Source organism: Silurus meridionalis, chromosome 1 (assembly GCF_014805685.1).
Source record: "Silurus meridionalis isolate SWU-2019-XX chromosome 1, ASM1480568v1, whole genome shotgun sequence".
NCBI lineage: Eukaryota > Metazoa > Chordata > Actinopteri > Siluriformes > Siluridae > Silurus > Silurus meridionalis.
Window position 1 is genome coordinate 760,481 of NC_060884.1, and position 21,222 is coordinate 781,702.

A 21,222-nucleotide genomic window follows, 5' to 3' on the forward strand; every position below is an offset into this window, starting at 1 on the left:
TATTATTATTATTATTATTATTATTATTATTGTTTTTGTTTATATTTTTATAACAATTTATTTACAGCAGTTAAGTAGTTATTTATTCGGGAAATATATTTTCTCGTTTGTTTCAGTATTAAAATAATTCAATACTAAAACAAAAAATACATTTTATTTGCTGAATCGGCGTGACGTCAAAACCCCGATAATCCACAACAATCATAATAAATGATCTAGATTTCTCGTTATTTTTAAAATTATTATTTTACAAATTACAGCAATAAAAAAATTATTAATAAAAAAATACAAAAAGCTTAATTCAAATAAAACATTTATTAAAATAAATATATAATATTAAAAAATAATAAAAGTAATAATTTATATAATATAAATTAATTATAATAAAAAAAACATTTTGTTAATTTCATTATTTAAAAAAAACCTAAAATACAAAGAATTTGTTTTGGCTCTTTAAAAATCTGTTTTTAATGTATTTTTTCTAAAAAAAAAAAAAAGGGGAAAACGTATAAAATATTACAATATATGATTTAAATTTATTCACCTTAATCTCATGTTCATTTATTGACTTTGTTCTGCAATTTTGATATAATTTATTTAAAATATAATCACTATTTGTGTTTAGATTTGAGTTGATTGAGATTAATATCAGATTAACTTTCTAATAACGATGCATCACACCACCTGAGAAAAAAATTCATCGCCAAACAGAACTTTATGAAACACAACGCTTCGTTTCTGTTTACAAATTTTTAATTTGTCTTATTTCCACGTTACAGGGAAACCTATGCATTTTTTTTGTTTACAATTTGAAATATACACTGTGTACTGAGTGAACGGGGAGAATCTGAGAGCTTTGGCATTTTATAAAGTACGACACGCTTCTTTACCGGATTCGAGCCTAACATCCTGATCAGAGTGTTTTATAATCGTGTTCAGTAAAACAAAAATCGTCAAAGGGATGATCTCACAATGCTCTGCCCCCTCTGTCTGTCCATCCATCCATCCATCCATCCATCCATCCATCCATCCATCCATCCACATACTCATTTATTCCTAAAAGCAGTCCATTTTTTTCCTTTAAAGGCAAAAATACAAGCAAGAGCTCAGATAATATTGCTGATTAATTAGGAAATAAAATCAATAATAACGTTGAGACAGAGGAGGCGAAGTGTCGCACGTCATAATCGAAAAAAAAAAAAAACAAATACACCAAAAAAATCACTAAACAAATGAAGTGCTAACAGACTGTAAAAAAACAATAACAACAATAATAATAATCAGGACCAGCAGTTTGTCCTTTCTAGAGTTAATGATAATGACAAAAAGAAATCCAGAGACAAACAAACAAAGATGAACCAAACACAAACAAACAAACAAACAAACGAGTCTCAGTGTTGGTCATGATACAGAACATAAAAACTTGACAGAAAAGCTGCTTCAGTCTTTAAAACCTGGCGTCTGAGTCTAACCATCCTTCTGTCAAGAGATTCTCCAAAATCAACTCGGCTCTGGCTCAGAATTGTGTCTCCTCACGCTGAGCTGTCCAGCATCTGACTTTAGATTGTTTTTTTCTTGTGAATTCTAGAAAAGCAAAATAAGTTTAATTAAAAGAAAAACAAAAGAGAAATGCTCCAATGAAATCCCGAGCTGTGCACTGTCTCTGCGCTCTAAATGATTCTGGAATAATCTCTCCAAAGATTATAAAAAAGTATAGAAAAAAGAATTCAGGTCACAGAAAATGGTACTTAATAGTTTGTTAAATATCTGGATAATCAAAAAGAAATGCTTTCTTGAATAACAGGAACTGGTCTTGGTCTACAACTTCAACTCTAAATCATATATTTAGAGCTTTCTGGAATTGGTGAAGAACTTCCAACGTCATCTTCATTCTCCATATGATGAGCTGAACTTTTTTAACTGGTTGAAATTTTTACATTTTCCTCAGCTCCAGAAATTTCTGTACAATCTAGACAGCTAATTTCAACCAAGGGACTGAGAAACCGATCGTGTTGGTTTCAGCTCCAAAACATTTGTATTATAATTTTTTTTAGTCTAGAAACAAAACAAAAAAAGGAACTGTTTCTGTAAGAGTTTTCATCACTTTCTAGAAACCTCAAGTTCTTTCTTTTGGATTGCAGTAGCAAAATCTCTCCAGATGAATAACTGTTTACGGACGTCAGCTCTACATTTTGCCGTTTAATTCTAGAAAACCACAAAACAGCTTTAGGATTTTGTAGAAATTTTGTTCTCGAATGGCAAAAAGATTGTATCTTTCTCCGGGTGATTAAATGTGTACTTCCCGAAAACTTTAGAGGTTCCTGTAAACTCTGGAAAAGCCCTGTTTCTACCCCGGGATCGATGGTGTGCTATTTTTTGGAATGTAGCAGCGAATTTTAACTAGATGCTGGAGAACAGGAGATTTAGTTAGTTCTAGAAAACCAGAAACTAGAATAAAAAAAGAGTTGTGATTCCTAGTGGTGTGAATCCTAATGATCTTAGCTCTAGCTCTAGAATTTGCCCCTCTAGCCAGACAACCCCCACCCCCACCCTCTCTGATTAATAATGATGGATTTGCTGCTGAACCAGAGCGGAGCAGATTTGTTGTGTAGGCGTCCGGTATTGGGCGTGTCGGGGGTTCAATCGGTGACGGCGCTCTTGGTGCGTTTGCCATGCAGGGAAATCCCTGAGGAGACGGCGTGACCGTTACAGGCGCTTTGCTCCTGCTTGGGCAGCTCAGCCTGGATCTCCCGCAGCCGCGTCATCGCCCGGTCGATGGTCGCCGTGGTGACCAGGTTGAAGTCGTGCATGCTGACCAGGTGAAGCAGGAAGTTGCGCCACAGGTTCCTGTGTGCGATGTGAGGGCCACAGTTCTCCACAAACAGCATGATGGCCTGGTTCATCTGGTTATCCGCTATAAACCTGGACAGGAAGTGACATCACATTTTTCTCAGACACAAACGCTACAAATTATTGTATTGTAGTTTATTATTTTGGTGTATTTTACAAAATTAAAAACATACCCGTGTTTCATGACATGGAGGTTCCACAGCTTCATCACCTCCTTCTCTCCCTCGTTGACGTCTGTGAATTCTTCGATTTGCTGCGAACGTTATGAGAGCCGTTACTATAGAAACTGGGGGTGTAACAGTACACGTATTTGTACTGGAATGTTTTGGTACAGGGCTTTCAGTCAACATCAACCCGAGTTCCCTCAAGAACGTATAATGAAAACATTTTATATTAAATATATAAAACACACACACACGCACGCACGCACGCACACACACACACACTTATCTCACACAATCTTATCAATTACATTTCGATATTGCATTATTCTGATTTGTTCTATTTTATTTGTATTAATTATTATATACAGTACGTACGTACAAACCGTGAATTGTGTGTACCGTTACACCCCCTAATAGAAAAAGTTGAATTAAAACATGTTATAAACCTGTTATAAACCTAAAACCGGCGATTTTGCAGCAGAATTACTGACACGTTGTCTCGTGTTCTTACCGTGGAGGTTTTCTCTCTGAGCCACTCGGGATCTCTCTCGTCTTCGCTGTCCACGTCCATCTCCTGAGGACGCAGCGGCATGCAGCTGTCGCTGTGAAAGTACAGGCGGTTATGTCCGCTCACGTACGTCCGCTGCTGCTCCGGCTCGCCATCCTCCGACTCTAGGAATTCCGACAGGCTCGGCTTCGTGCGCTTGGGCCTGACAGGCAGCGTGAAAACCTTCACAATCACAGCTTTCGAGATAATCTGAGAATCTAAAGTGTTTAAATGAGGCTCTGTAGCGCTGCTCTCTCATTGGCTTGTACCTGCAGACGAGGATGTGGGTGACCGCGGTCCTCTTGACGGGGCCGTTGCGGCTGAAGGCGAATCCCGGCTGGCTGTGGATGTCCTGAGGATTCCCTACGTATGAGCCGTCGTAACACTCGTTTATGGACACGTCTATCCTCGCACCTTTGGGATGAGGCTGAGAAGGAAAAGCACAAACGTGACATTCTATACATATATAAGAGATTCCCAAAACGTAATTTTTTTACACGTGAAAGTGTATATATATATATATATATATATATATATATATATATATATATATATATATATATATATATATTATCATTTATTAATTATATTTACTCATTAATATATTCATATGATTTAGCACAATATCCTGATTCAGAAATGTTTTTTTTATTTATGTAATAAAGTTCAGTATGATTTACTCTTATGTTAAATTCTTCATTGAAGTCCTGAGGGACTCCCTGAGGGAATCCCCCGAGGGAATCCCCCGAGGGAATCTCTGAGGGGATCCCCGAGGGAATCTCTGAGGGGATCCCCAAGCAAGGCCTGGACTCACCACGTAGTTAAAGATAAAGCGGCTGTGTGAGAGTTTGAGGTGTTTTAGGAGGCTGTAGAGTTTCTGGCAGTTCAGTGTACACCAGGGACAGTGCAGGTCGTCGCGAGCCTCCGTCTGCTGCCGCGTGTTATTGTTGTACAGAAACTACCCAAGGAAAAGAAGAACATCACCATTTGTGTTTCAGGATGAAATTATCATTTCAAAAGCATCATGGAAGAAAGATCATGAAAAAGGCACCTGATAGAAAATGCGAAGTTTCTGTCTGGGCTCGGAGATGGTCTGCTCTCTTCTAGTCTGAACACCTCCTCCTCCTCCTCCTCCTCCACCTCCACCCGTACTACTGCTGCTGTTCACCGAGTCTTTCACTAATAACAAGCATCAAAACTGCTTTATAACTGCCTTACGCACACTTTTATTAGTAGTAACTAACGAGCGGTGCTGATATGTATTTTACCTGTGGGGGTAGATCTGAGGGTGGGGGTGCGAATTTCAGGCCCACTGGTGTCGGAGTTGCGTGTGGACAGCGGTTTAGCTACAGGAGCCGTCGAGGGGTCATTGGGATCACCGGTCCAGCGTAGCGTGAACTGTAGAGTCGGTCCCTGAGAGAATGTTTCAAACGGAGGTAACCTCTGAGATAAACAAGCAAACAAACGAATATAAATATGACAACAACAAAAAATCTGTTTAGTTACACAGTACAGTAAGTTTTACAAACAAGTACAAAGAGATGAGCACCTTTCCATCCAAGATGGTTTCCCAGGTGGCTCTTTTCTTACTGACAGGACAGTCTTCTATCTGCTGCATCGACACTTCATACTCACCGTCCAGCAGCTGCAGACGCCTACACACACACACACACACACACACACACACACACACACGCGCAGTCAGCACCAAGACGAAGAAGGACTCGACCCAATCTTTATAACGATCCCTGGTTCGATTTTTATAATCTCACCTGTTCTTATCGAACACGGTCATCTGTGCGATGAACATCTCCGTGGCGTTTCCCTCGTCGTCACGGTGAGACACACCCCTTTTCTTTCTGCTCGACAGATCCTCCTTTACATCTACACACAAATAATAATTTTAGATTAAAATAAAAAAAATCAACAACCATATTCAAAATATTATAACTGGTTTAATTGGTTCCAAAACACTTTCAAAAATTAGCTGTAAACACCAATCAGGTCGTATCTCACAGAACAGGTGAGGAACACAATGAAGGACGGAGCGATAGTGAAAGATGAGTGTTGTTAGTGAGTGATAATGAGAAGATTTACTGGTGTGTGTGTGTGTTTGTACAGACCCATGTTCTCGTCGGTCTCTCCATTGACGTAGACGCTGGAGTGTGTTTTCCCGGGCCGGGACACTCGGAACAGCAGTGAGTAGGACTTCACCATGTGGCTGTTGCTCGGCTCGAACTCGGTGCTGGAGACAAGCAGCGTGGGGAACGTCGCCGGCTTCGTCTGCTTCACATCCGGGTTCAAAGGCACCTGCTTCTTCCCTGTAGGCACTTGCTTTATAGGGCAGCTGACATCCTGCATAGAGAGAGAATTAAAACACACAACATCGTCACGCTCCCTGAACTCCAAGGCGAAAAGATAATACTTATATTTTATCATGATAAATTATTCATGTTTATATGATAATTACAATAAATGTTAAACAAATTTTTGTATCTTTCAAATAACAAGTCAAATAGAAAAATGTGATGTAATTAATCAATATTTTTTGTACAACTTTTTAAAATCAATAAAACTGAAAAAAAAAAATGATAATAACCTACATAAGTAAATAAAGCTTACAACATATAAATACACAAATACTACATCTGAAATCCCTTTTCAAGTAAATAAATAATCAATATACAAATTAAAGGTGTAAATAAAACTCACAATCACTAGTTATGTTCAAAATACTTCAAATATGCAATTAATAAAGGTGTAACCCTAAAATAAACACATAAAATAAGTAAAACTTGTATACATAAATGATTCCTATTTCACTGAATTCATAAAATGTTAATTAAATTAAACTTAAAAAAACTAAAACATAATAATGTACAAAGTTCAAAAGATCAATTACAATAAAAAAAAATACAAAAACATTAAAAAAACCTTTTACAAAACATTTATAAATAATATTAAACTTTTTAAAGGGTGTGATAATGTACTGTATTGTGTAATTGTTTAAAAATGATTTAAAACTTGAACTTACCTTTCGCTTTTTATGGCAGACTTTGACGAGTAGCACCTCTAGAGAAACGGAGTTTTGCTCGTTTTCTGAGTTTGGACATGGCTTATCTGTGATCAAATGCAGAAACACCACAGAACATCATTTCCTCTAACAGCTCAACCCCGAGTGTGTCCTGTTCCTCTTACAACACATTCATAAAACCCCGCACTACTAATCAGCTCCTTAAAACTCATCCCACAATCCAAAAGTCTCACCGTTTTTATAAAAGAATCCAGTAAAGGTCAGCTGCAGGTGCGACGATAAACTGGAGCAGAAGGAAACAAGAGCAAATTAATAAACAGCTGGTAAGTGTGTTTGTGTGTGTGTGTGTGTGTGTGTGTGTGTGCGTGTGTGTGTGAGCTTCTATACCTGTGTGACTCCTGCTCTCCTTTCATCTTCTCTACCTTTGCCAGCATGCTGTCGACTTTAAATGCTTTTCTACACACACACACACACACACACACACACACACACACACACACGAAACAGTTATTACAATGTTATAAATGTTAATAAAGCTGACTGTGACTCCTCCTTCACTTCATCATCATCATCATCATCATCATTGTTATATTCATTACCTGTTAACATTTGTACGAGGGTTTCTGTGGGACATGAATGTGAGACATCTGTGTAACAGAATCGGCTGTTGGAGAAACACACACACACACACACACACACACACACACACACACAGAGTTTTATTACAGTAATTAATAACCTCATGATCAGAAGATCAGGACCGGGCCGATACGATAATACAATTTGGATATTGCGATAAATTCTTTCACAATATAATTTCTTGTCACGATATCATCAGTAATGGTTTAATAACTGAGTTAATAACTCGCACACTTTCTTACATGAAAAATGCCACAATGTGAGATGAAGAAAGGCTGTAAAATATTGTGAAGCGAAATGTTTTTTATGACGTATCGTCCGCCTTCTAACTAACACATGATGTTTTTCATTTAATTCAGACGAAAATAAATCTTTAAATGCAGCAAGATATTAAAGTGTAAACCTGGTGAAGTATAAAATATATATATGTATATGGATATACGTACAGTGATTAGGTTCCTCGTGCGCAGGAATCTGTAGATTTGCGTAGGCTCTGTTAAGGGAAAAAAGATAAAAAAGCACATGAAATAGAAAGAATTAACAAACAAACAAACAACATCAGCAAAAAAATATTCAAGAAATTGGATTAAGAAATGTTTATATATAAAGAGACGTTCGTTCTTTATAAATAAAATGTCGGATTCCTCGCAAATGATTTCAGATCGAAACCTAAATCACATATAATTAATACATTTCAGCTCTTAGACCTGAACAAATAACATGATTATTACATAATAATAATAATAATAATAATAATAATACACCATTGTATTACTAATTGTCAAAGAACCAAATTTAATTATTATTGTTATTAAAAATTTTAATGAGAAAAAAACGTAATTTTCCACAGGATAGAAATATTATAAATTATTTAGTATATTTAATATATATATTTTTCTTTTAATTTGTGGTCTTTATTGTTTTCTTACGCTATGCTTTATTAACTGTAGCCCAAATATTATCATTTATTATCTATAATTATTAAATTAATTAATCATTTTTTCAACATCAGAAATGAAGCACTTTCATGAAGAATGTAATTATTACATTATTATTATTATTATTATTAATATTTGGTGACTGGTGTGATTGTGATAATGTTATAAAACACTGACTGAGAATAAAAATGTATTGTTGAATTAATGCTCTATTACAGGTGTAATTATTATAATAAAGTAATAAATGGTGTTTTTGGTGCTGATGTTTCTCAGAGGCCTGCACTCACACCAGAGAGAGTGTGTGTTTATGGGATCATGTATTATATGATTATTATTAACAATATGAATATTATTATGAGATATTTGAGGGATGAGACTCACTCTCGAAGGCCTGTAGGAAGAGCTCGTGGTCGGCCTGGATCTGCTCCAGTTTGGGCTTTTTTACCGCGGTGACGGCGGAGACACACACCGCTCCACTCGCCCTGCCGCCCGCAGCAGCGCTCACCACCTGCCCCGTGTATTTCTGAGGCGCCATCGGGACGAAGAGGCGCGGGATGCGGGTCAGACCTCACACCCCGACCGCAGATAAACCCGGAACGGTATTATTATAAAAGAATAAACTCTGTCAGGGTTTGGACTCGAACTAGCCTGCTAGCTAAACCGGATCAAAAAAAATCTCCCGGTCCGTCGCGCGCTCCTTCTGAATCAGTTCACTTTTACATTCTTTTCATTGTTCCTTCTTATTTTATTTGCTTTATTCACACCGCATCGGGACTTCAACATCATCTACACACATCAAACCGCGTCACCATTGAACCCCGCCATTAAAAATAATAAAATGTATAAAGTATTCCATGTAAAAGTAGCTTTAGCTGCTAGCACACAACCGTTAGCGTTTCTCCTCACAAAGTCTTTAGCAACTTAGCCGCGAAGAATACACGGGCCGTATCCCAAATCACTCCTGCCTCCCTTATCTTAGTGCACAACCTCCCTATTCAAATTAACATCGCCTCCTACACTATTTAGGGTCACTAGTTAGAGAGTCGTTTGGCACTCGACCCGAATACAAAATAGACCGACCCACACATAAACCGAGACCGGATCGGGTTCATTTTTATACATTTCAAATGCAATATCAAAACATTTACATTTAAATAAGTTTAACGTATTTTTTATCAGTAAAATCCTAAACCCGAATATGAATCGAGATACTCATTAAAAAGTGAGTGTGGATCCAAAGAGGAAACGCCCACCGGGGAATCTCCATCCAATCAAATTAGGCCAGAGAGCACATCTAGCATTGTGATTGGTTGAGTTTGTTTGAGGTGACGCTGCGTAAAGTTTGGTAGACGCTGCAAATTTGCCGCCAAGATGCTCAGTCGTTGGAAGTGGGCGTGTTGTATCTATCCATCCATCCATCCGTCCGTCCGTCCGTCCGTCCGTCCGTCTGTCTGTCTGTCAATATTTAGATATTTATTTTAATAAAACTGGGGAAAATACATAAAGTATTCATAACATTTAAGTAAGATGATATGAATACTTTATGTATTTTCCCCAGTTTTATTAAAATAAAACTGGGGAAAGGAACCCCAGAGTCAGGAACATTTTTTTTTGTTTAGTTTTTTGTTTTTTTATAAATAACTAAACAAAAAAAAGGTTCCTGACTCTCAATGTGTTTGTACTGATTTTTCATTTGTTTATTCCTTTATTCCATTATTTAAATGTGCTTCATACTAACATTTGATGTTGGTATTTATTTTGTATTTGTCTGAGATTTGTATAAAGACTATAAGGATACAGTGGACACACTTATGTTCAGTCAGCTGTAATGCCTCAGTGTTTAAGGATCTATAATGGATATTGCATACAATATTTCTTATAAATTTCTGTTGCATGACTGTATTTAAAATGTTAATATATACTCAATAAAACATACATGTGATGAATCGTGAATATTCCTCATTTAACAGTGTGTGGTAAATAATTCCTGTACATCCCTTTCAAATAGAGACAAAGACGTGCGGTGGGAGAAAGAGGGAGAGAGATGGAGAGACAACAAGTGACAAAAAGAGAGTAAGAAAAACCAAGGGACAGATAGAAAGAGAGAGGCAGAGAGATAGAGATGAACAGCTACGGTATATTGAAGCATTGTTAGTGTTGTAGGTGATCAATTGTGTCAATAGTGTACTTGGAAATAGACACAGAAAGAGAGAGAGAGAGAGAGAGAGAGAGAGACTGTATGCGAGTGGAAATAAGTTTTAAATTTAGAAATATAAATCTACTGTTGGAAATGTCAAATGTAAATTATACAATTTCATTTTCCTTTTGCACCAAACTTTGCACATCTGTTAATGGAAAATGTAAAAGTAAATACAGAATTACACTGCAATTTTATACATTTTCATGCTATTTTGCATATTATATTTTACATTGAATTTTTCTACCTTTTTGTTGCTAAAGATTGTTGATTGTTGGAATAGTAAAGTCTTAAAGTTAGTGTTAAACAAACCGACAAACCTAATAAAATATCAAAATCGAAATAACAAATAAAAACGCAGATAAAGACACAACTTTTATTATTAACATTATTTATATACTGTAACAGAAATAAACACGCGGCTGCACTTTAACCAAACCCGGAACTATTTACTCCAATGTTTGTTTCTACCCGGAAAATGTACACACATAACCCGGAAGTTGCAATACGGTTTGCGGGATTTGAGTGGAAGCACAACTTCCGTCCCCCACGTGTGTAAAATGTGTGGAGTGAGGGAATAATTTCGGATTAGCGTTAAAATCTTTCTTTTTGTATAAAATCGATAGTAATCGATAAACAGTCGATATAAAATGGCGGATTTCGTGCAGCTGCGGATCGAGGAGCGGATTCCGGCTCTGGAGCAGCTGGAGAGAGTCGGACTGTTCACCAAGAAAGAAGTGAAGTGAGTCATGTGTTCAGGAGGCTGAAATACAGTTTATATCAAATACTCTTCTGTTGTGTAACAAAACAAACCCACGAAACTTCTTTCAGGACGATGCTGAAGAGATCCACAGCTCTGGAGTATAAACTGCACAGATCCGTCCAGAGTAAAGAAGATTACATCACCTACATCCAGGTGAACTTTTCATTCAGTCGTTCATCAGATTACAGGAAAACTCCACCCTGAAACTCTTCACACATGAATATTGCTGATATATTGAGTGGAATCTGGTATTAATCTCTTTATTGGGACTGGATTTACATCCTAACTCTGAGAAGATGGAAGTTCTGCCCGTGATGACGTCACATGGTGTAGACAGGCATATTCATAGATCAATAAATCGAAAATAATCACTGTCTTTGGGGGGCACCAGGAGGTACTTTCTCCCTCTAAAAAGCAGTAAAACACCCCCTAGTTCTACCTATAACACTGACCCCCAACCTTCTTCCACTCATCATCTGAAGAGCTTCTGAAGACCCTGCTACGGGTTCTGAAGGAGTCTAGTGTTCAACAGCAGGAAAAAACATCTGGGAACATGTCAAACTATCAGAAAACATCAAAGTATTAGGGTTAATGCAGTGGAGCATGTTTTGTACTTTCAGCAGGAAGCTGAGCAGAAGTGATGGTCGTTCATGAACGAGTCTTTAATGGTATTCATTCATTTTCTACTGATGCACATGAGCATCACAACATCTCTGAGTAGTTCATCTCTCGACTCTTGTAGATGCTTTGCAGGTGATTAAAGGAACGAAATGATTAAAATTCATTCAATAAGATCAAAGAGATGAAAAGAACCAAGTCACTAAAATGATCTGGTCTTTAAATCGCTACTGAACAGCACTTTGGGTCATTCAGGAAACTAAAGCAGAACTGAAGTTCAGGGTGGAGTTCATCTCTAAGGCGGCTGTGATTTTACACCATTTGTAGTGCACTTGATTGTTACTTGATGGTGCGTTTGAAACACAGCCGTTCCTCTGCATAACAAACCTCTTCCTCTTTTTCCACCTCTCAGTATGAAGTGAACGTGCTGGAGCTCATCAAGAAGAGGAGAGCTGTGAGTGTCTCTCTTTAGAAAGTGTACAACACTCTGCGTGTGTGTGTGTGTGTGTATAATGTATACAACAAATATTACAATATTACTAACATTCAGCTCCCTGAACAACACACACACACACACACTTCATTATTTCAGATGAATTCACTGATTATTTCTCCTGATGATCAGGATTTTTGGTCTTTGATTCAAACACGTGTGTGTGTGTGTGTGTGTGTGTGTGTGTGTGTGTGTGTGTGTGTGTGTCGACTTGGTGTTGTTTACAGAGAATCGGTTACCACTTTAAGAGGGAGGACATCGAGTTCACGATCATCCAGAGGATCAACAGCGTGTTCAGGAGAGCTACGGCGAAGTGGCAGGTCTGCACTCTTCATCCTTCACAACCATGTAAAGAACCCACACTCTTCTGCCTTCCCATCATCTCACACACCCTCCTTTCCTGTTTTTATGTCTTCTCCAGGAGGACGTGCAGCTCTGGCTCTCTCACGTCGCCTTCTGTAAGAAATGGGTGAGTTGCTCAGTTTTTTTTTACGTATTTATCTTCAAGCGTTTAAAAATGGCGGCTCAAATTTCATATTTTAAAAGAAATTTGGAAAGTCACTATCCATCTCTCCCTTTTTCTCTCCATGGTTTAGGGGACGAAGGGTCACCTCAGCAAGGTTTTCTCCTCCATGCTGTCCATCCACCCCGACAAACCCAGTGACGTCTTTTACTCTATTTTACATCCTCTTTAAACAAATATTGATGTTTAAGCGTCTCCTCGGCGCCCCCTGCTGGTCAGGTTTAGTGTGGCGTTCGTCCTGTTGGTAATGAAGGAACTTACGGCTGGTTTGTTTTTGTGTGTGTGTAATGGTGCATCCAGATTTATGGATCATGGCGGCCAAGTGTGAGATGGAGGACAGGAATTCGTCTGAGAGCGCTCGCCATCTCTTTCTCAGGGCGCTTCGGTTCCATCCGGAGAACCAGAAGGTTTACCAGGAGGTGAGAGACGGTTTCTTTTTTAAAAAACAAACGTGTACGTGATCCTAAATGCAGTGTGTTAAAGCCGCATATTGTGTGTGTGTGTGTGTGTGTGTGTGTGTGTGTGTGTGTGTGTGTGTGTGTGTGTGTGTGTGTGTGTAGTATTTCCGGATGGAGCTGATGCACAGCGAGAAACTGCGGAAACAACAGGAGGAACTGGAACGTGCCGAAATCAACACTGTACGTTTACACACTTTTATTTAAATCCTATTAAAGCGGCAGTATGTGACGTACGTGTGAGAGATGAATACCACGTTGTTCAGTTCAGTGTTACACGTGTGTATTGACGTTACATTAATATGAAACTTTTCCACAGAAGATCTTCCTTCATCACACGTCAGCTAAACTGCTACATTCCTAATGTCGCTTTAAATGCACTTATTGTATCTAATCTACACTGAAATCAAAGTTCAGGTCGTCATGGTGATATAAAAGTGTAATAACGTGTCCCTCAGTACGTCACTGTATCTGACTCGATCTTCTCCTCAGGGTGAGTACGAGTTCTCTCCAGAGATCCTGAGCGGAAAGCTGGCTGAAGTCGTCTACAAAGACGCCACGCAGAAGATTAAAGGTGTGTATCGTGTTCATTAACGCTGTCAGTATGATCAGGTCTATATGATGTACACTAACCTTCACGCTGTGCTCAGGGGCGGAGTTTCTGCTCTCGATGCTCCGCATTGCTGCCATTTTTGACTTCACCAAAGAGCTTCAGGACTCCATCCTCCAGGAGTAAGAGATACGTTCTGACTCCAATTAGTTACCGAGTCAAGTGTCATAAAAAACAACGCTGATGGAACTTGTTCAGTTTGCAGAGTCACCACACTGATGACTCCATCACCTGGGATTTCATGGCTCGGCGCGAGCTGGAGATAAGCGGAGCTCCAGAGCTGCACTCGGCCCAGAGTCGGGCTGCAGACATCATGAGCAGAGAGGAACGCTGCAGCGCCGTGTATGAGGAGGGACTGAAGAACCTCAACACCGGTAACACAACACAACATTCCTGTTTACACAAATATACAAACTTCATCTCTCATATCATCATCATCATCATCATCATCATCATCTCGCCTCATCATCATCTCGCCTCATCATCATCTCTCATCATCATCATCTCTCATATCATCATCATGATGACATCTCTCATATCATCATCATTATTATCATCATCATCATCATCATCTCTCACATCATCATCATCTCTCTCATATCATGATGCTGGTATCTGTATGATTAGCGTGTGGTAAACGTTGGCGTGAGCTGTAACAGAATCACGTGTGTGCAGAACCCATGTGGACGTGTTACGTGACGTTCAGTTTGGAAAGATTTAAGAGGAAAACAAACGTCACAGAGCTGAAAGAAAAGGTACATCACGTCACGTGACCAATCCAAATCTGACCACTGACCTACTGTATTTAGTGTGTAATGGTGTGTGTGTGTGTGTGTGTGTGTGTGTGTGTGTTCCTCAGAGAAGAGAGCGGCTCCTCGGTGTCCTTCAGAAAGCTCATGATGCTTCGTTGCTGCAGGAGGTTTTCTACAGGTCCTGGGTGAGAACATCATCCATATCATTCTGAGCTGCTGTGACGGAGGACAAGGAAATAAAGTGTGTTTCTCTCTCTCTCTCTCTTTCAGCTGGAGGTCCTGATCTCCTGCGGGAACACAGAAGCCGGCGTTCAGGTCGCCATAGCAGCCGCTCGACGCTTCAGCCAATCGGTGGAGACGTGGACGGTGAGTTTGCAGACGTTGGTGCATTTAGAGAGCGAGGAGGCGGGGCCTCTGTTCCAGGAAGCACTCAAGCTGGTGAATCCAAAGGTATTTCTCGTTTCTCATGCTCTTCACACACATCCATGTCTTTTAGGGTGTAAACATGAACATGTAAACACCCCCTCTCTCTCTCTCTCTCTCTCTCTCGTCTTCAGGACAGTTTGCCCCTGTGGAAGCTTCAGGCCGAGTGGAGCGTCGCATCTCAGCCTCCTGCTGAGACAGAAGCTCTGTTCCAGGTAATCTCTCAGATCATCCTGATCATAACAGTGACTTGTGCGTCCCTGTGGTAATGACGTGAGAACGATGATGTAATAATGTTCTGATGTTCTACAGAAAGCTCTGCTCTCTCCAGTCCCAGCCGTTTCTACAGCACTGAAGGAGATCTACCTGAAATGGGCGTATACCAGCGGGGGCTATAAAAAAGCCAGGAAACTGTTCACCAGGTACACACACACACACACACACACACACACACACACACACACACACACACACACACAAGCATTAGTGAAAGGAACCGTGCTGAATGATGTGATGTGATGTGTGTGTTTTTCCAGCCTGCACGAGCACAGGCCTTTCTCCAAAACCTTCTTCACCACCATGATTCAGATCGAGAAAGAACAAGTGAGTGTTTTCAAAATAAATACAACTTTTGGATCAGTGGTTCTTCAGGTGTATTTTAATTATAAAGTATTAGTTTCTCTCTGAAGAGCGATGGAGACAGAAGAACGAAGTCAAATCAGAAGTTATGTGTGTCTCCATAATGGCGGTCGATGAGATTCGCGTCTCGATGCATCGCCTACGATACAAAACATTAAAGATACACATGGAGCAGCTACTGATACCAGCTGAGATCCAGGAGAAATCGACACGCATATCAAATATCGCTCACAAAATATTGGTGACTTTCTAAATAATAAAAGTGCAGAACGTCTACTGATAATTATATATAAATAAAAGCCGCCGCAAATACGTTCAGAACGATGGGAATCGCTGAATCTCACGTGTTTATATACGTGTTTATCTTCTACGTTACTGTATTTCAGCAGTTGATGTGAATCGAAACGTGTTCTGATTCTGTACAGAAGTAGAAATAGGAATAATGGGACACTTGGACACTGAAACGCACGTGAGTCTAAATGTTCTCTGTCTCTTGCAGGAGACACTGAAGATGAGTCACCTGAGAGATTACTACGAGCGAGCGCTGCGCGAGTTCGGCGACTCCGATGACGGTGAGTGGCTTTGGCTCAGGACTGAAATTACAAACAGAACAGTAAATAAAGCTGTTAATGTGAAAGGAATAAACATCATCACATCAGTGCTGCTGATTCTTTACCCAAAGCAGCACAACACACACACGGTTTGTAATGAGAATGCATTGTGTGTGTGTGTGTGTGTGTGTGTGTGTGTGTGTGTGTGTGTGTGTGTGTGTGTAGATCTGTGGATGGATTACATTAGAGAGGAGCTGGGTATCCATGGTAACGCTGAGAACTGTGGCAAACTGCACTGGAGAGCCATGAAGAGTCTGAGTGGAGAGAGTGTGGAGCGCTTCACCACGCAATACACACTGCTGCAGACCGGCCACATATAGAACACACACACACACACACACACCACCACCTGATGTAATAAAGATTGTTTTGAGTTAAAGTGCTGGTCTACAGGAGATCCTTTTACTCCAGATGTTCTGACGTTTACAGTTTTTCATATTTGATTGAAGTAATAATTGAATGGACTTGACCTTTAGTAACCTTTAAAACAGCGTCAGAACTCCCTGACTCAGCAGAGTTTTTTGTCTGTTTTGTTTGTATATGAATTCTGTGTCTCAAAAATAAACTCTTTCTCTGGAGGTTGTGATGAAAAGTGTTTTTGGCCTGAAAATGTAAACTATTCCGTCAGTGCTGCTGAAGACCGAGCAGAAGTGGACAAATATTTCAGTTAAATGTCAAATATATAATAAAATAAGATGCAAATTAAAGCCAAGAAAACAAACATTTGTACGAAAGTGATTTAAACAGTAGCGGAAGTCGATTCTTCTCTGATGGTCAAAACTGTTCCCCAAAATGATTAGTTTACTGTTGGGTTTAGTGACAGATGTTCAGATTAGTTCAGTAGTTGTGAGTGTTTTAATAAAAGCATATCAGATTTACACACGTACACTGATCAGCATTATCATCACCACCTGCCTAATATTGTGTTCTTTTACTGCTGTGACCCATCGATCATCAGCAGCATGAACTTCTTCAGCAGTTTGAGCTACATGAGCTTGTCTGTTGGATCGGACCACACGGACCAGCCTTCACTCCCCACGTGCATCAGTGAGCCTCGTCCCCCACGACCCTGTCGCCAGTTCCCCACTGTTCCTTCCTTGGAGCACTTTTGATAGATACTGACCATTGCAGACCAGGAACATCCCACAAGAGCTGAAGTTTTGGAGACGCTCTGACCCAGACGTCTAGACGTCACAATTTGTCAAATCCTACGCCCATTTTTCTGCTTCTAACATCAACTTTGGTGAAAAAGATTTTCACCTGCTGCTTAATAAATAAATCCACCCACTAACAGGAGCCATGATGAAGATCAACAGTGTCTGATCGGGGAGTCTCACACACACACACACACAGATACAAATGGAGGATAATGGTGTGGTGATGTGGAGCAGAAAAAAAACCACTACAAAACGTTTTATTTCCGTGTGATTTGATGTTTAATAATTGATCATGTTATTAATCAGCGTGTTTACAATAAAAACCAGGAAACCAAAAAAAGCCTCTAAATGTCACCAGTTTGTGTGGATGATGATTTACACGGCTGGTGATTCTGCTCAGTTCCTCCTTATACACAGTTGCATTATTTTTCAGATGCCCTCAACCAGAGTGAATTACATTTCAGCTCATCCATAAGGGTCTTCTGTAGGGGCCCCTGTAGGAGTGGCAGCTGGATATGGAGGGGATTTGAACTCATGACCTTTGGAGCGAAAGTTTCGTGCCCGAGCCCATAAGCTGCCAACTACCCACGTGATCAGCAGTGTGCACGTGATCATCAGCAATGCGATCAGCACACAAATAACACACTGCTGCTTGATGATTATGTCCTGCAGTGTGAAGACTTGGTGCAGCAGATGCTGCGTGTGCATCTGCTGCGTGTGCATCTGCTGCGTGTGCATCTGCAGATACTCGACCTGCCTGCTCAATGAACCGATGTGTTCATCTGCTTTATTTGTTTGAATGTAATTATACACTTCCGTCCCAAGACTCCAAACAGTCCACACCGTGTCCCACATGTTCTTCATGGTGGGAGAAAGCAGGGTGAGAGAGGACGTCCAAAACAGACCTCACGTACACACACTTATTCCTGAGGAACACAAACACCAAGATGTTCTGATACAGACACTGTGTTGAGGTTTAAATAAACTCTGAGAACCAGAGATGAAGCTCTGAATGGATTCTGATAACAGGGCAAACATCTACATCCACCTGCGAAAACACCAGTCTACCACTCATCCCTCCATCCTCTACCACTACTCTACTCATCCCTCCATCCTCTACCACTGCTCTTCTCATCCCTCCATCTTCTACCACTGCTCTACTCATTCCTCCATCCTCTACCATTCATCCCTCCATCCTCTACCACTCATCCCTCCATCTTCTACCACTGCTCTACTCATCCCTCCATCCTCTACCACTGCTCTACTCATCCCTCCATCCTCTACCATTCATCCCTCCATCCTCTACCACTCATCCCTCCATCTTCTACCACTGCTCTACTCATCCCTCCATCCTCTACCACTGCTCTACTCATCCCTCCATCCTCTACCAATCATCCCTCCATCCTCTACCACTGCTCTACTCATCCCTCCATCCTCTACCATTCATCCCTCCATCCTCTACCACTGCTCTACTCATCCCTCCATCCTCTACCACTGCTCTACTGATCCCTCCATCCTCTACCACTCATCTCTCCACCCTTTACCACTCATCCCTCCATCTTCTACCACTGCTCTACTCATCCCTCCATCCTTTACCACTGTGCTACCGATCCCTCCATCATCTACCACTTCATTTCTGATCTGACTCGTGCTGGATAAGAGGATCTGCCAAATACCTTAAATGTAAATCTGCAGATGCTCCAGAAAAGTAAAAGTAAAAGTAAGAAGAACAGAACAATGGAGAAGATATTTATAGAACTGAGGGGAGCAGAACGAGTCAGACGGGTTTTATGGAGGAACCAAATCTCTACAGTACAATATGAGGAACTCAGAGGAGCTCAGATCTTATATTGTGAAAAAATTCAGTGTCTTACACATTTTTACATATTTATAGAGTTTTTATTTCAACATTTGGTGTATAAAATAATCTTTTTTTTCTCACCATATAATAATCCTCTCTTATCCTCTGTCACTATTTAAAAATAAATACATAAATAAATAAATAAAGAGCGAACCTGAAGGTTTGTTTGTATCCTCAAAATAAATAAAACATGAAAAAAATATCTTCATGTACATCTAAACTATTTATTTCTGTAGTGCAGAATGTGACTGTGCAGGAGCTGCTCATCAACTGTTCCAAACAAATATATAAAAACATTGAGACTTATAATATCTTATTTATTATCTACACTAAAATACTCACATAAGAGAATCTCTGACCTTCGTACTGAAGTCTTGGAGATGTTCTCTGCATGCCTCTCTCTCGGGGACGATCTGAGAGCTTTGCATGAAGTAAAAGAACAACTCACCTTACACACTGATCCGGTTCTACGACACACACACACACACACACACACACACACACACACACACACACACACTAACTACACTTTCATTTCTGTAGAAAATGTCAGGACTGGGATTCGAACCAGGGCCATGACATCAGAGTTCAAGGGAAGATTAGGGGTTATTTTTTATTTTTATTTTTTTTTATTTCATTAAAATCATGCATGAGAAAAAGACAAAAATAACAAAAATTTAGACAATTAAGTAAAAAAAACAACAACAGAAATCCACAGGTTCCATAATGAATAAAATCTTTACTAAAGCAAACCAGTTGGTCAAAGAAAAGGCCAAACCCTACACAGGTTATTTTAAGAAAACGCTGAAAAACACCAACAAACCAACGCGCAGGGAAACTTAATAAACACCAGCAAATAAAACACAGGTGGTGATAATTAGCACTAACGGGTACCGGGAACAATGGGGACCTCTGGTGGACAAATGCAGTAAGACACGTTCAGAGTCCTGACTTTCTTTTAAAACAGAAAAAAAAGCTGAAGTTTTCTACTGAATATAAACCGAGAGGAAACTGAAAGTGTTAAATGTAGATTACATTTAAATCTACAGCATGTGTTTTTAGACTCTGCCTTATCCAGTGACTATATGAGAATATTATTTACATGTTTTTGACAGAGACTGTGTTTACACTCTACTTGTCTTATGGTTTGAAATGACAGTGAAGCCCAGTGGACCCTCAGTGTGTAAAGCAAACAAACGTCGGAAGTGTGATGAAGAAGTGTGTTGGCCTGATTTATATCTCTCTTTAAAATGACACAAATCTTTTATTACTTATTACATCGTTCTTCTCTTTGATCTCAGCTCATTACAGCTCACGGTATTTGGTGGTAAATTGTCATTTATTTAAGCAATAACACAATAATCCAGTGTGTATAGTGTTCACTCATCACACCACATCACTACTGATTATTTCACTACACACACACACACACACACACACACACACACACACACACACACTGTTAATTCCTAAATGAAAGAGTGAACAGAGGTACGGAGTGGAAGCAAGTAGAAGATAACAGACAGGAAACACAACAGGTATCTGCTCCAGATATCTGTGGTGTTTCCTGTCTGTTATCTTCTACATGCTTCCACTCCGTACCACTCCGTTTGATTCTTTGGTACTTTGAGTACCAAAGAATCAAAGGCGGCACTGAGGTTCGATCAAATTTGTAACAAAGTCGTTGTGGTTTTTGTGGATTTGTTCATGAAGTTTCTGAATAAAAAGGTTCAAAGATCTGATTTAAATTCAGGAATTGAAGCAGTTGTGACAAGACAATGGATTTCTTCATTATATTTAAAACTAATACAATTTTATTTACACATTTCACATGAAGGTTGTGTTTAAGATACGGAGACTAAATGAACTGACATTTTGCAGATTCTCCAGAACAATAAATATTAATCTAAATAACAGATGATTATATTTACAGAACACAAATACGCTG

The 21,222-nt window shown here is 39.6% G+C and overlaps 2 protein-coding genes across 3 annotated transcripts; one reads left to right on the top strand and one right to left on the bottom strand.

The window, feature by feature from the left end:
* Positions 1-735: 735 nt before the first annotated feature.
* suz12b (SUZ12 polycomb repressive complex 2 subunit b) lies at positions 736-9,266 on the bottom strand. 2 transcript variants are annotated; one of them, XM_046854536.1, is made up of 16 exons: positions 8,554-9,266; positions 7,681-7,727; positions 7,195-7,259; positions 6,983-7,051; positions 6,829-6,878; positions 6,596-6,681; positions 5,685-5,916; positions 5,334-5,445; positions 5,111-5,216; positions 4,830-4,974; positions 4,613-4,740; positions 4,376-4,519; positions 3,831-3,988; positions 3,526-3,724; positions 3,024-3,103; positions 736-2,922 (listed from the first exon to the last, which is right to left on the bottom strand). In XM_046854536.1, the coding sequence occupies exons 1-16, from the start codon at positions 8,705-8,707 to the stop codon at positions 2,640-2,642; spliced, it is 2,058 nt and encodes a 685-aa protein (XP_046710492.1). In that variant the 5' UTR covers positions 8,708-9,266; the 3' UTR covers positions 736-2,639. The 2 variants fall into 2 exon arrangements, with proteins under 2 accessions (XP_046710492.1, XP_046710484.1); XM_046854528.1 differs by having other exon boundaries at positions 4,830-5,004; positions 8,554-9,260.
* A 1,597-nt stretch (positions 9,267-10,863) lies between these two features.
* utp6 (UTP6 small subunit processome component) lies at positions 10,864-16,834 on the top strand. Its single transcript, XM_046847564.1, has 19 exons — positions 10,864-11,111; positions 11,201-11,285; positions 12,163-12,204; positions 12,471-12,563; positions 12,665-12,712; positions 12,840-12,903; positions 13,067-13,185; positions 13,327-13,404; positions 13,714-13,795; positions 13,872-13,953; positions 14,030-14,205; positions 14,507-14,586; positions 14,691-14,768; positions 14,854-15,033; positions 15,141-15,221; positions 15,319-15,428; positions 15,543-15,609; positions 16,145-16,217; positions 16,422-16,834. The coding sequence occupies exons 1-19, from the start codon at positions 11,020-11,022 to the stop codon at positions 16,574-16,576; spliced, it is 1,785 nt and encodes a 594-aa protein (XP_046703520.1). The 5' UTR covers positions 10,864-11,019; the 3' UTR covers positions 16,577-16,834.
* Positions 16,835-21,222: the final 4,388 nt, after the last annotated feature.